Raw genomic sequence first — 16,355 nt, 5'->3', positions numbered from 1 at the left:
AAGAGCTTGCAGCCCCGCCACCCAGAGCATTGCGCCAGCGGCGCAGCAAGCTGAGGCTGTGGGGGAGGGGGAACAGCAGGGGAGAGTCTGGGGGCTAGCCTCCCGGGCCAGGAGCTCAGGGGCTGGGCAGCAGGGTCCCATGGGCCGGATGTGGCCCACGGGCTGTAGTTTGCCCACCTCTGCTATAGACACTGGGAGTGCAGCAACTGACCGTGCCTAAGCAAACCTGTCATTCTATCTGTGCCTGGCACAGCTCCCAGCAGCACTCCCATTCACAGCCCCCAACTGAGCTCTGGATGGCACCAGTGACCTGGTTGGGACTTGCTGCTGCTTGGCAGACACTGAGGGAGTGGTGAGGAGTTCTTAGGGCAGGATCACAGGGGCTGAGTTAACATTGTGGCTGTGCTGGGTAGGAAGCATTCCCTGGCTGAATTTCCCAGTTTGCCAGTGCTTGAGTTTTGGGAGGGCAGCAAGGAATACAGGGCAGGGCTGAATGCCAGTGACCTTCACTCCATGGTAAAAAATGTCATGCATGTGAATGTACACACACAATAGCTTATGCTTCGAAACCTCTATAAACTAAGAGCCACATTTTCAACAGCAGGCACAAAAAGCAAGTAGTTAAATACATCATCAAAATACATTGCCGGACGCCAACACCGAATGATTTTCTACGGTTTTGTCTACACAATGGTAAGTGCCTACTTTTGAAAAATTATCCCTACATTTTATCTGGGATATTTTTACTCCCAAGTTAATTTTGACTTCACTAGCTGCAAGATAAAATTATAAAAACGTGCCTTCTTATCTGCTTAGGATAACAGCTGGATTTTGCACAGAAACAATCTAGGGTTCAGCAAGCAGCTGATGTGATGGAGTCTTTGTGCATGAAAGGAAAGCAGTTCCGGGGAGGCACACGTCCAAGCCCTTTCTTTGTGTGAGCTCTAAGGCAGGTATTTCAGTGCTGCTGGGAATGAAGCTCGGAGACAGCACAGCCTCTGCAGACTACAGTTTCCAAAACACAGAATAATGAAAATCAGGTCTGGTGTGCCCACTAGATGGGGCCTGGTGGTTACAATATTTTCAGAGGCTCTTTTAATCAGGTTTAGAATGCTACAAGTCATTTAAAAAACACATCTGCAGTGACATTACGGCCCAGGGAAGTCTGCACAGCCCTGTCCATTGAGCTAGGAACAGAAATACACACCGACAATCTGTAGAACTAGCAATATCTCATTTCTTCTCCTTTTTACCTATCAAATGACCACAGATTGAGCTGAAAGGATTCCCCTCATGTATTTGTGCTTTTTGTTTTAATCGGGGATGCCACTGAGCAAAAATGATGCTAAAAGAAGTTCCCTTCCTAGCAATACTAGCAATGCTTTACATTAACATGGAAAGAATTGTAAACACAGATATGCTTCTCACTGGTGATGTGGCTGGTTGCTTTCCAAATTTCACTCAGGTCAGACAGTGAAGCTAGATCAGTCTGTCAATAGTGCATTTGACTTTCTAGATGCCATTCAGCAGCTCAACACTGAAATACTTGGGCTGGAAATACCATAGGGCAGTGGTTCTCATCCGGGGTACATGTACCCCGGGGGTACGCAGAGGTCTTCCAGGAGGTACATCAACTCATCTAGATATTTGCCTAGTTTTACAACAGGCTACATAAAAAGCATTAGCAAAGACAGTACAAACTAAGATTTCATACAATGACTTGTTTATACTGTTCTATATACTATACACTGAAATGTAAGTACAATATTTATATTCCAATTGATTTATTTTATAATTATATGGTAAAAATGAGGAAGACAGCACTTTTTCAGTTACAGCATGCTGTGACACTTGTATTTTTATATCTGATTTTGTAAGCAAGTAGTTTTTTTCAGTGAGGTGAAACTTGGGGTACATGAGACAAATAAGACTCCTGAAGGGGGTACAGTGGCTCTGGAAAGGTTCAGTGCCACTGTCACAGGGGAATGCACACATCCAAAGAACACTTTCTTGGGGATTTAAAGGGATTGATGAAGACTGTCCAGTGCTTTGTTTTTCTAAATGTTAACAAAAACCCATAAATGGTGGATATAAATTACCTGATAGTGCTCCCTTAACAAAATCACATGACTCTAAATTCACTTTCCTTTCTCCTGTATTCATTGACTGACACTGCCTTGGAAAGGGAACCGCAGGCAGTTTGGTGAAGGGTCTGAAAAGTTATTTTTGTTTCAGTACCTTTTGCAAATGTTTTCAAGCTCTGTGCTGAACCAATGACTGTGCTTGAGGCGTTGCAATTTGTTTTTTTTTAATTTTGGCACTGTTCAGCGAGCTACCCCAGAGATCTGCACTGAGAGGAGGCCTCCAGTCCTGACATCCCTGCCCCAAAAAGCTGTGCTGCATCAGGATTCAAGCTCTCCTTTTGCAGATACCAGCAGGTCCTGTACTTTAAGTACTAACCTAAAAAGGCTTATATTTAGTTCCCTAATGCCTTGCACTGACCATCCAATACATTGTTCTATGTGAGTACCACCGGCTTTACTACACACCATGACCTAGCGACCTGGGCTCAAATGTGGATTAAGTCAAAAAGAAAATATGCTTAAACAGACTTCAGTCTGTTCCCTAGTACAGCATTTCTCAAATGGGAGTCCGCAAGAGTACTCCAGGGGGTTTGCGGGTGCTGCTGATCAACTGCTCCCCTCCCCGCAAGCGCCTCCTGCATGCTGGGGAACAGCTGTTCAGCGGTGTGCAGAAGGCACTGGGAAGGAGGGGGAAGAGCGGGAACAGGGTGCGCTCGGGGGAGGGGGCAGAAAGAGGCCAGGCAGGGATGGGGTCTTGGGGGAAGGGGTGGAGTGGGAGCAAGGCCTGGGGCACAGCAGGGCACTTGGGGATCCGCAACAAATTTTAAATCAAAATGGCAGTCCTTGGGTTGCTAAAGTTTGAGAACTACTGCTCTAGCAGATAGGTATCTGCTGATTTTGATACTGCTACTAGCAGCGTTTGCTAGCAGACGCAGAGGGCTGGGACAACATGTAGTAATTGGGACCACAGATTTACCCCACTTGTGAGCCTAACTGTGGAACTGAAATAAAAGTTAATAAACTGCCACAATAACCTATAACAAACTGCCACAATAACCTATAATGAATGGGAAAAGGTGCAAAAGGGAGACAGAAAGACTGAATTAGTCCAAACAAAACGGTCCTCTCATATAATTCAAGGATTGTGTTAAAAGCATGTTTGGTGAACATGTGGGACCACAAATCAGTGAACCAAAATTGGCATGTGGGAAATTAGAACTAACTGGTGAACCAAATAAGGAGAAGACAGGTTATTCTGCCCATCACTCCCTTTGGCGCCCTCACACAGAGACTTGAAGGGGAGCTGGCTACTATGATGCCGGCGGCCTGAAAGACAAGAGAACAGGAGAAGGAGCAATCTTCACCATCCTGGCTGCTGCCCCCGCTAACTCTTGGGATCTACCGTGACACTGTTTGTCCTTCTTCGTCTTAATCCTGAGAAAGACCCTGACCAGACCAGGCAGGACAGAGGGAGCCAAATGACATCGTCACCTTCACTGGCTCCAGCTGAATCCCAACCACCATCTGGGAAGTGAGGCCTTGTCACTCACGTACCCCCAGGTGTTCTTTTCCTTCCCCACCTTATTTCTTCTCTTTCCCATCCCTCTCCTTTTGCCTTCTGTTTCATAAGAATCTGGCTTAGCTGGCCAAGACTGCATTTTTGCAGCACTGCTGTAGGCTGTGACCAGCGACAGCTAAAAGCAATGCCCTAAATAGCCAGGGGCTGGTACAAGTTTGCCAGGTCTTGCAGTGAGACAGGGTGGGTGAGGAGCATCTTTTACTGGGCCAACTTCTCTTGGTATAAGAAACCATCTTTTGAGCTTCACTGAGCCCTTCTGCAGGACTGGAAAAGGTAACCAATTGTCCAAACAGTGCGCTAGCCTTGTGTTTCTCCAGCAGTGAGGTTGCAAGTGAAAGTCAACACCAGAGACAGAAGCTGCATTTTTAATCTTTGCTGTTCTCATATGGGTCTCATTTTGTCTTCTAGGAAATGTGACCGGACTTTTCACAACAGCAGCAACGACGACAGCTGCAGCCCATCTCAACTAAGTGCTCTTTTTTCTAAAAAGGATAGTTATTACCATGTTTAATATCATTGAAGAGACTGTCAGACCAGGTTTCCCCCCTTAAAGACTCTCTCGTGCAAAAGGGAAAGGGAAGATGGAATGTGGTTAAAATGAAAGCCTTACATTTCAACTGATTTAATGTTTCCTTCTTTTCTCTACCCTAATAAAGGAGTAAAGGATTTTTAATGGCATGTTTGCCATGGCACTAAGCAGGCTGAGGGCTCTGTATACCAAACCCTGAACCTTGTTTACCATGGGTAATGTTGGACAGTATCAGGGTCACATTAGCACCTTTGACTCTTTGGGCCCTTTATTATATCTAAATTAATACACCAGAGCGGCAAGTGAAGGCATTGGGCAATGGTGGGGATGTGGGAGAGAGCAGAGAGGTCCAGGACTGTACTAACAGAGAGTACCGCAAGCCAGGACTGAGGGGCATCAGCCAGTGGTAGAGAGCTGTCCGGGGCCGGTCAGGAAAAGCAGAAGTTAGCACCTAGAATCTAGGCAGAAAAGACCAGGTAAGTCACCATCGTCAACTCCTTTCTGCCAACTCACAGGTACTAAAGCAAGCTATTTAAGCACGGAGTAGATATGGGGATAGATGCTTGTGTCAACATTCAAATCCCCTACCCATCTACGTCTGGATCAGTTACAATGTACACCAGACATTCCAATCCACTACACTAGCATCTCAAAAAGAGATTTCTGACAAATGCATAAAATTCATATTTATGCTGGTGAAAGGTCTTCGATTGACAGCCCTGGACACTTAACCTGACTAAAATACCACAGTGCGAGCAGTGGTACTTCAAGCCTGCCCCACACCAGCTGGCATCATTCTTTGCCCTGATGCCAACATGCCACCCTTAGGGGTAAAATGATAGTTTCAGATGCCATTGAGTCCTTAGACACTCAGCTGAGGCAGCCAGCAGGGGAGCCCTTTGGTTTTGAAGGGTGGTGATTTTGGTATGTGGACAGTCATCCGCTAGGAACTGAGATGCACAAACTAATTTTGCTTAGGACCCTAGCTATAGAGTTGCAGACTGTGATGTTAAGTAACACACTGATGCACTCAGCAAAACATCCTGTACTTACAAAATAGTACTTACACTTATCTAGGAACATAGAACACCAGAAGTGTAAAGGGGCTACGTGAACTCTCTGAGCTTTCTGAGCAAAATGTCTCACATAGGACTGACCTGACTTTCTCCCATTCCCAGCCTGCCATGGAGCTAAGAGCCTGGTATGATTTTTTGGCTAATCCAGGGCTCATCACTAAAAAAACGTACCCGGGTGTTCCACCTGGTCATTTAAGCTCTCGTGAAACATCATATGGCTCAGCAGCATCATGACCTATGACAATGTAGTGTTACTCAATACACCTGCTGCTGAAGGATTCCCACAGTGCAAGTTATTCAAACAACCTGTATTTCCCAGTTTCCAGAGATGTTGAGGCTACTACTAACCGCTCGAACACGTTTAAGGCGCTCCTCTAATTTCTCCTCTGCTTCACGTTCCCTTTGTACTTCCTCCAGGCGATTAATCAGCTCTGCAGCAAACTTCTGTGGTTCAACATGGATATCCTTTGGCATTCGGTATGTACGCTGAAGGAAGAACACACCATCGGTTAGCAAAAGGAGCAATAAACTGAAGCCAAAACTTTAAAATGTTAAAGGGAATCCTATCTCAGCTTGGAATGTCATTGTCCTACCAGGGATCAGGCAGTGCTAGGAGAGTAGAATTTGGGCAGGCTGGTCAACAACCCAAAGGGACAGTTTGGTCCATGCCAACAGCATTCCACTGATGAAACCAGAGTTCTGCTCTGCTTTCTGAGACCTCCTTCCGCACCCCATCTACACAGCTCCTTAATGACTTTCTAGAATGACAACTCCAGGGATGTGGTTATCATTGAATAACCAAACTCTGTTTCAGGCATGCCAGTGCTCAGTCCTTGCTGCTTATACAAGTTAAATGTATACGAGTTAAATGTAATACTATTATGAAAGGGCTGAAACATTATGAATTTGTAGCAGAAAAGTTACCATCTTTTCATTTAACAGACCAGGGGATTCTAACATGCATACCTGACTTCTGTCCCAGACCCACCAATCTAGGCTGGTGAAGGTTACCTACTTATCCATGTAAACCTGGCCCAATGAGGCCAAAAAGGGTGAACTCTTGTGGCCTCTCGCTTGCTGGGATCTTCCTTTCGGTTACATCCCACAGAGTTTGTGCTACTTAACCCATGCACAAAATGCAACTGTTTCCCATGAAGCATCCTCTCTAACTGGAATAATGACACAACACAACTACAACTAGTTCTCTTCAAAGTCACACAAAGGCTGCTGTTTTAGTCTCCTCCAAAAAGCAATATTTTGTCATTTTATAAACTGCAAAAAGATAGATATAATTTGACATTAACTAGAGAAAATAGCTCCAGCCTTACATTTCCTGATAACTCTAAAAGGCAGCATGCTGTCTTTAGCTGGCCAGATGGTAAGACATGGATGGGGAAGAAAGTCTAAAGGAGCATTTTGCTAAGGAAACAAGACAGGTAAAAGAATGATTTGCTGCTTGTTCCATGGGGCAGAGAGATGCCCACCCACAGGGAGTAGAAGAGGCCAACTACTTTTCCCTAGACCAAATTATGCTGCACCTGGGGAGCTGAACGACGGAACAGAGACATGCCCCGTACCGAGCTATCAAACAGACAACAATTGCATTTGCTGCATTTTCTCCATTACCCTTTATTCTATTGCTGTGCTGACCACGTGAAATGACTTATCCCCACCAAAGATTTCATGAATGCTGAAAACAAGACAGAAAGTACAGTCACATGGAAACAGAATATGTTGTTACATCAAAAAGGAAGAGGGAGATGTACATTTTCTACAACCAGAGACAACACAAGGAAACAAGGAAGTAAAACAGCAGGTGTGTTGGCCCGTCTGGAGCAGGAGAACTTGTGCAGTATACTCAGCACCAGCCCTTTAACAGGCAAACTCCAAAATTTGGCAGTCTGCACCTTTAAATTTGTAAATAAACAAAGTAACCACTTGATCCCCGTGTTTAAACAAGGACCCTGACCCGGGCCAGGGCTCTGGGCTAGGACCAAGGAGCTCCTCTCCTGTCCCAGCCCCAGTGATGAAGTAGTACCTGCTGGCTCCTGATTCATTAGTGTCTCTTTCTGGCCTTTCTAGGCCCCATGAGGACTAAGTCCTGTGAAGGTTCTTCTTAGGCAGGGGAATGTCAAGGCACCAGTGCTTCCCCCAAAATGTGAGAAGGCTGGAGAGACACTGTCATATGCAGTATAACGTATATAAAGAATGGCTAGGACACCAGAAATACACTTCTCCCTGGGAATCATACTGACTGAGGAGTAGAGACCAAATCTCTGTGAAATCTTCACATTTCTTTCTCATGCAGAAAACGAGAGATAATCTACAGTCCAATAAGAATGATGGAAATAATGAATTTCTGCAAGACTTACAGGTGCATCCAAACTCTGCTTCTGCTCTGCCCCAGCGCAGGCTGGGGTGGGAGTCAGGAAAAGGAAGGTTATATTTAACATAACCTTTACAGGAGGCCAGGGCTCCTCTTATGGAAGCAACGAGTTGAGAACACCTTTTATTACATAAAAACCCATGTCAAAGATTGAAGCAATGGGCTTTGCTCATTGGCCTCAGTGACTGAAACTGTGCTGGAAAGTACAGCTGATCAATGACTAAATGACACGGGCTACAAGTATTCTGGCCCATGACGGCTTTCCTATCCCCTTCCCTTCCCTTGCACTTCAGGTTTGCAATAGCATGTAGACCCAATACTCCTGAAGGATTTCTGCAGCCAGCATGTAATTCTTACCCAAAGGGATTCCTGGAAGAAAGTGCCTGATCTACATGAATCAATGGAAGGAGTGATGCAATGGGGTGCTGTTCTCCAAATGCCTCAGGTCTGGACTGGTGACAACACAGGACATAAGGTGATTGCAGACTAAAGGGGCCACACCCCAACCTGAAGAGACTGTAAGTAGGAAGGGAGGTGAACACAGACTTGCTGCAGGGAGCACTCTACTGGAGTTGCTTCCCACAGGACCCTGGGCTGGGACCCAGTGGAAAGGGAGGGCCCAGGTCCCCTACCACATCCCCTTAAGGGCCTAGGCCTGGAGGTGGGGGGCACGCTGAGGTATTCTGGCTTGAAGGTCAGGAGCAGGCACCCCTACCACCTGACAGAGAGGCCAGAAGCCGGGTGCACTAACCTCTAGGCCACCCAGCCCTCCGAGCTCCTATCGCAAAGTCCTTCAGCTTGCATTCTGATTTGTGAAAGAAATACAGCTGGATTTATTCAAACTGTGCTTCTCCCTCACCTGGGATTTCTGGTGAAGAAGTGAGACTCATTTGGTCCTAAGGGGGAGGAGGAAGATGACGATGTTTGGGCTGGCAGAGTGGGAAAAAGGTTTATCTTCTCAGAGATCTCTGTAAGGAGTCTCACAACAATGTGGGGTCCTTAGAGAGGAGGGCAAGGAGGTCAGATGTGCCCCCTCCATCTGCAGGCAGGCCCAAAGAATCCCAGGATTTTAGCACTTGCACTAATGGAATCCTGTGCCATATAGTCGAGTCTCACTGCTGTAAGGCAGTAGTTCTCAACCAGGGGTCTGGGGCCTCCTGAGGGGCCACAAGCAGGTTTCAGGGGGTCTCCAAGCAGGACAACCAAAAGACTGAGGGGTTTTGATCAGATAGCTGTTTCTGACTGAATATCTGTAAGCAACAACAAAGCACAGGAAGATTAGATGGCTGTGGCCATCTGGATACCTTCAGCTCAAGGGTTTTCCAGACTGTCCTTCTACCTACTGGTTGAAGAGAACCAGAAGATTGACACTGGATTCCAGGGGAAGGTCTGATGACTTGGATCATGAAGTCATGGGTAACACTGTAGTAGGAGGGGATCGCTAGAGACTGTAGATGGATGTTTGTAGATCCTCTGGACATTTGGGTGGTGGGTGGGACACACAGGATCCAGTTTTGACACTTTGTCCCTTCTCAGGCATCAAGGCTCTGAAGGTATAGAAATTCGGGGGTAATGGAGACACATTCCAAGGTGAACATTTTTGCAACTGCAGGTGAACTGGGAGGACGTGCTTAGAAGATGAGTGACCCCTTCTCAACATCCTGCATTTTCTGCTCCACAGTGGAACTGTATGGAAGCCGTTACTTCCAATATGTATGGGCCGTCCTGTGAAGGTTTTCTGGGGAGTTGGCGATTGGAGGAAGGCCAGGATCAGATCCTCTCTTCCTTTGCCTGGGTGATCCCAGTCTCTCAGGGGCATGGTGTGAAGAGCTGTAATTTCCTGCTTGGGGGGAGCTACAAAGAGGTCCCTAGAGATGACTAAGGAAGGGACTGGTGAGGCTGCAGCGAGCTCTCCTGGAGAATATCATGGAAGGGTCTTTCACAGGTGCATACAAAGAGACTGCCAAGGACTTGTGGACCCAGGTAAAGGCCCCTGAGTTGAGAGTTTTCTGGAGGGCTCTGGAAGGAAAGGGTCCCTTACACATCCATGGAATTGTCCTCCTGGAAGTTCCTGTCGGAGTGCTGGTTCCCCAAATGTATTCTGGTGAATTCCCACTCTGAGTGTCGACACCTGACAGAGATGATTGTCTGACAAAGGGCTGCTCCCGCTGTGACCTGGCTGCAATGGATCCACTTGGCAGTGGGCTGGTGGCCAGGCCCTTCACACAGAACAGGCCTGCTATGGGGGCCTGCAATGCACAGGCATGGGCAGTGCATTCCCTGCATGTTTCCTCATTTCTTCTGGGAATACACTTGCCCTTCTCATTCTCCATGTTGCTCCAGGGCTCCAGTTGAGTCCAAGAATGAGATGGAGCGTCTTCTGAGACATAACGGCTACAGCTGTTTCCCTTAGAAACAGGAGAACTGAAAAAGGTCTTCCCACTTGCTGGAGAAGGGAGGAACTGGGCCCGAAGATTCTATCTCATGGATCACTATCTGCCTGAGAGGCAGGTGAGACACAAATCCACTGCCCATTCTAGTGGCAAGGAGCTGGTTGACAGAAGAAAATACTAAACTCCTAAAGCATTTCTAGACACTGTAAAATGTGTGGACTCTGTAGAACACAGGATGGCATGGGTTGGACTAAATATTTTACTGGAGCTCATTTCAAGTGCCCTATAAAACTCCCTTGTGCGGATTCACCATTTCTGATTAGCGTGGCCATTTCTAAACTCATGCTGATAAACTGTCTCTCTAGTATCATCAGGTAATCTGAACAGGTTGTACACCTTATTACAAAGGTACTGTCATAATGCTGCTCCTGTCTCCACCTGTGCCTGTGTTCAGACAAAAAGAAAAGGAGGACTTGTGGCACCTTAGAGATTAACAAATTTATTTGAGCATAAGCTTTCGTGAGCTACAGCTCACTTCATTGGATGCATTCAGGGGAAAATACAGTGGGGAGATTTATATACACACACAGAGAACCTGAAACAATGGGTGTTACCATACACACTGTAAGGAAAGTGATCACTTAAGATGAGCTATTACCAGCAGGTAGGGAGGGTGAGGGGAAGGAAGAAAACCTATTGTGGTGATAATCAAGGTGGGCCATTTCCAGCAGTTGACAAGAACGTCTGAGGAACAGTGGGGGGTGGGGGGGAATAACATGGGGAAATAGTTTTACTTTGTGTAATGACCCATCCACTCCCAGTCTCTATTCAAGCCTAAGTTAATTGTATCCAGTTTGCAAATTAATTCCAATTCAGCAGTCTCTCGTTGGAGTCTGTTTTTGAAGTTTTTTTGTTGAAGAATAGGTGCTCTCAGGTCTGTAGTCGAGTGACCAGAGAGATTGAAGTGTTCTCCTACTGGTTTTTGAATGTTATAATTCTTGACGTCTGATTTGTGTCCATTTATTCTTTTACGTAGAGACCGTCCGTTTGACCAATATACATGGCAGAGGGGCACTGCTGGCACATGATGGCATATATCACATTGGTAGATGCGCAGGTGAACGAGCCTCCGATAGTGTGGCTGATGTGATTAGGCCCTATGATGGTGTCCCCAAATAGATATGTGGACAGAGTTGGCAACGGGCTTTGTTGCAAGAATAGGTTCCTGGGTTAGTGGTTCTGTTGTGTGGTGTATGGTTGCTCATGAGTATTTGCTTCAGGTTGGGGGGCTGTCTGTAAGCAAGGACTGGCCTGTCTCCCAAGATCTGTGAAAGTGATGGGTTGTCTTTCAGGATAGGTTGTAGATCCTTAATGATGCATTGGAGAGGTTTTAGTTGGGGGCTGAAGGTGATGGCTAGTGGCGTTCTGTTATTTTCTTTGTTGGGCCTGTCCTGTAGTAGGTGACTTCTGGGTACTCTTCTGGCTCTGTCAATCTGTTTCTTCACTTCAGCAGGTGAGTACTGTAGTTGTAAGAATGCTTGATAGAGATCTTGTAGCTGTTCGTCTCTGTCTGAGGGGTTGGAGCAAATGCGGTTGTATCGTAGAGCTTGGCTGTAGACAATGGATCGTGTGGTGTGATCTGGGTGAAAGCTGGAGGGATGTAGGAAGGAATAGCGGCTGCTACTCTGAAACTTGTGTTCAGACAGACAACCTAACCATGGATGTCACTACCCAGATCCTGTTGTGGATTTGCAGTCTGTGGCCTGCCTTTCCCATTCACAGAAAGGCAGGCTGGCGGGACCATCATCCACCAGGAAGCAGGTGGGAGAGCTACAGGAGGAGGTGGCTAGGCTGAGGAGCATCCGTGCCCACGAGGAATTCCTTGAGAGTATTCATATGGAGACATGCAAGGCTGAGGACTGCTGTCACACCACCCGGGGAGGAGGATATGGCTGTGTCACAGGGAGGACAGTAGCAGCTGGTTACTTCTGGCAGCAGGCAGTGCTTCACTCCTACTCCCAGCCCACCCACCATGGTGATGGAAAACTGTTATGCTGCCCTGGCAATGAGCGACGAGGAACCACCCCCAAAGGTGGAGAAGGAGAAGCCATGAACCCCCAAGGCTGCCACCACTCGCAGGAGGAAACGTAGGATAGTGGTGGTTGGTGACTCTTCTGAGGGGGATGGAGGCACCCCCTGTCGCCCTGACATGAGATCCCGGGAGGTATGCTGCCTGCCAGGGCCCCGTATCCAAGACATTACAGAGGGATTGTTGAGGATCATCCAGCCCTCTGACTACTACTCCATGCTACTCATCCATGTGGGCACTAATGATACTACAAGGTATGACCCTCAGCAGATGAGAAGTGACTACAGGGCCCTGAGAGTAAGGGTGAAGGAGTTGGGAGTGCAGGTGGTGTTCTCTTCAATCCTTCTGGTCAAGTGTAGGGGCCCAGACAGAGACAGATGCATCCTGGAGATGAATGCCTGGCTGAGAAGATGGTGTCGCCAGGAGGGCTTCAGTTTCCTTGACCACAGGATGCTGTTCCAGGAAGAAGGACTGCTAAGCAGAGATGGGGTCCACCTATCGAGGAAGAGGAAGAGCATATTTGGATACAGACTGGCTAACCTAGTGAGGAGGGCTTTAAACTAGGTTTGAAGGGGGCAGGTGACCAAAGCCCACAGGTAAGTCAAAAACATGTAGACCTGGGAGAAGGGTTAGAATTTGGGGGAGCATGGGCTGTTATAGCAGGGATAAGGGAAAAACAAGACAGAACAGGGATGGGGGGGGAGAAATCAAATCAGTATCTTAAATGTCTGTATACTAATGCAAGAAGTATGAGGAATAAACAGGAAGAACTCGAAATGCTAGTAAACTAACACAACTAGTAGGATAATACGTATGACTGGAATATTGGTATAGAAGGGTACAGCTTGCTCAGGAAGGACAGGCAAGGAAAGAAGGGAGGAGGTGTTGCCTTATATATTAAAAATGTATATACTTAGACTGAGGTTGAGATGGAAATAGGAGACAGACTTGTTGAAAGTCTCTGGGTAAGTAAGGATAAAAGGGGTAAAAAACAAGGGTGATGTCATGGTTGGGGTCTACTACAGACCACCGAACCAGGAAGAAGAGGTGGATGAGGCCTTTTTTAAACAACTAACAAAATCATCCAAAGCACAGGACTTGGTGGTGATCGGGGATTTCAACTACTCAGACATCTGTTGGGAAAATAACACAGCAAGGCACAGATTATCCAACAAGTTCTTGGAATGAATTGGAGACAAGTTTTTATTTCAAAAGGCAGAGAAAACGACTAGGGGAGAGGCTGTTCTAGATTTGATTTTGACAAATAGGGAGGAACTGGTTGCGAATTTGAAAGTGGAAGGCAGTCTGCATGAAAGTGATCATGAAATGATAAGAGTTCATGATTCTAAGGAATGGTAGGAGGGAGAACAGCAAAATAAAGACAATGGATTTTAAGAAGGCAGACTTTACCAAACTCAGGGATTTGGTAGGTAAGATCCCATGGAAAGCAAGTCTAAGGAGAAAAACAATTGAAGACAATTGTCAGTTTTTCCAGGAGACATTATTAAGGGCACAAGAGCAAACTATCCCACTGGGTAGGAAAGATAGGAAGTATGGCAAGAGACCACCCTGACTTAACCAGGAGATCTTCAATGATCTAAAAAATCAAAAAAGAATCCTACAAAAAGTGGAAACTAGGTCAAATTATAAAGAATGAATATAAACAAACAACACAAGTATGTAGGGACAAAATTAGAAAGGCCAAGACACAAAACGAGATCAAACTAACTAGAGACAATGGATAACAAGAAAACATTCTACAAATACATTAGAAGCAAGAGGAAGACCAAGGATAGGGTAGGCCCATTACTCAATGGGGCGGGGGGGGTGAAAGAGGGGAGAAACAATAACAGAAAATGTGGAAATGGCAGAGGTGCTTAATGACTTCTTTGTTTCGGTTTTCACCAGGAAGGTTGGTGGTGATTGGACGGCTAACATAATGAATGCCAGTGAAAATGAGGTAGGATCAGAGGCTAAAATAGGAAAAGAACAAGTTAAAAATTACTTAGACAAGTTAGATGTCTTCAAGTCACAAGGGCCTGATTAAATGCATCCTAGAATACTCAAGGAGCTGACTAAGGTGATATCTGAGCCATTAGCGATTATCTCTGAAAACAGGTTTCAGAGTAGCAGCCGTGTTAGTCTGTATTCGCAAAAAGAAAAGGAGTACCGGTGGCACCTTAGAGACTAACAAATTTATTAGAGCATAAGCTTTCGTGAGCTACAGCTCACTTATGCTCTAATAAATTTGTTAGTCTCTAAGGTGCCACCGGTACTCCTTTTCTTTTATCTCTGAAAAGTCATAGAAGACGGGAGAGATTCCAGAAGATTGGAAAAAGGCAAATATATAATGCCAATCTATAAAAAGGGAAATAAAGACAAGCTGGGGAATTACAGACCAGTCAGCTTAACTTCAGAAAGACAATGGAGCAAATAATTAAGCAATCAATTTGCATACGTCTTGAAGATAATAAGGTGATAAGTAACAGTCAGCATAGATTTGTCAAGAGCAAATTGTGTCAAACCAACTTGATAGCTTTCTTTGACAGGGTAACAAGCCTTGTGGATGGGGGGAAGCAGTAGACGTGGTAAATCTTGACTTTAGTAAAGCTTTTGATACTGTCTTGCATGACCTTCTCATAAACAAACTGAGGAAATGCAACCTATATGGAGCTACTATATGGTTGGTGCATAACTGGTTGGAAAACTGTTCCCAGAGAGTAGTTAGTGGTTCACAGTCATGCTGGAAGGGCATAATGAGTGGGGTCCTGCAAGAAACAGTTCTGGGACTGGTTCTGTTCAATATCCTCATCAACGATTTAGATAATGGCATAGAAAGTAAACTTACAAAGTTTGTGAAGCTGGGAGGGGTTGCAAGTGCTTTGGAGGACAGAATTAAAATTCAAAATGATCCGGACAAACTGGAAAAATGGTCTGAAGTACACAGGATTAAATTCAATAAGGACAAATGCAAAGTACTCCATTTAGGAAGGAACAATCAGTTGCACACATACAAAATAGGAAATGACGGCCTAGGAAGGAGTACTACGGAAAGGGATCTGGGGGTCACAGTGGACCACAAGCTAAATGAATCAACAGTGTAACACTGTTGCAAAAAAACAAAACAAAACAAAAACAAACCTCATTCTGGGATGTATTAGCAGGAGTGTTGTAAGCAAGACACAAGAACTAATTCTTCCGCTCTACTCTGTGCTGATTAGGCCTCAACTGGAGTATTGTGTCCAGTTCTGGGTGGTACATTTCAGGAAAGATGTGGACAAATTGGAGAAAGTCCAGAGAAGAGCGACAAAAATGATTAAAGGTCTAGAAAACATAACCTATGAGGGAAAATTGAAAAAACTGGGTTTGTTTAGTCCGGAAAAGAGAAGACTGAGAGGGGACATGATAACAGTTTTCAAGTACGTAAAAGGTTGTTACAAGGAGGAGGGAGAAAAATTGTTCTTCTTAACCTTTGAGGATAGGACAAGAAGCAATGGGCTTAAATTGCAGCAAGGGAGGTTAAGGTTGGACATTAGGAAAAACTTCCTAACTGTCAGCGTGGTTAAGCACTGGAATAAATTGCCGAGGGAGGCTGTGGAATCGCCATCATTGGAGATTTTTAAAAGCAGGTTAGACAAACACCTGCCAGGGAGATCTACATAATACTTAGTCCTGCCATGAGTGCAGGGGACTGGGCTAGATGACCTTTTAAGGTCTCTTCCAGTCCTATGATTCTATGAAAACCTCTATAATCAATTTCACATTTGTGTAGCACCCATCAGAGCAGCAGCTAAACCGGGGGCGGGGAGGGGGGGGCAAACTATGACCCGCAGGCTGGATCTGGCCTGTTAAGGCTTTCAATCCGGCCCGCAGGATTGCCAGCCCCATGGTGCAGCAGGGCTGAGGCAGTCTCCCTTACTGCTCTTGTCCTGCACCGTTCCCAGAAGCGGCTGGCACCACATCCCTGCGGCCCCTGGCCGGGGGGGGAAGAGGGAGGGTGTTAAAGGGCTCCATGTGCTGCCCTCACCTGCAGACCCCATCCCATACAGCTCCCATTGGCCGGGAACGTGGAACCACGGCCAATGGGAGCTTCAGAGGTGATACCCAGAGGTGAGGGGAGCGCAAGGGGGAGCTGCCTGCCCCAACCCACCCCCAGGAGCCACTGCCGGACATGCTGGCCAATTCCAGGAGCGGTGTGGGGCCGGGAGCGGCACGGGGC

General features: G+C 46.2%; 1 protein-coding gene across 12 annotated transcripts in view; it reads right to left on the bottom strand.

Moving 5' to 3' along the window:
* The window catches only part of AXIN1 (axin 1), a 181,531-nt gene that overhangs the window by 29,088 nt on the left and 136,088 nt on the right, over nt 1-16,355 (bottom strand). For all 12 annotated transcript variants that reach the window (XM_038418525.2, XM_038418526.2, XM_038418527.2 and 9 more), the window contains exon 5: nt 5,617-5,754. In XM_038418525.2, coding sequence (XP_038274453.1) covers nt 5,617-5,754 — 138 coding nt within the window. The remainder of the gene's footprint in view (nt 1-5,616; nt 5,755-16,355) is intronic.

The sequence above is a fragment of the Dermochelys coriacea genome, chromosome 10, assembly GCF_009764565.3.
Source record: "Dermochelys coriacea isolate rDerCor1 chromosome 10, rDerCor1.pri.v4, whole genome shotgun sequence".
NCBI lineage: Eukaryota > Metazoa > Chordata > Testudines > Dermochelyidae > Dermochelys > Dermochelys coriacea.
Note: the sequence above shows the minus strand (reverse complement) of the source record. Positions and strands in the feature narration are given on the sequence as shown.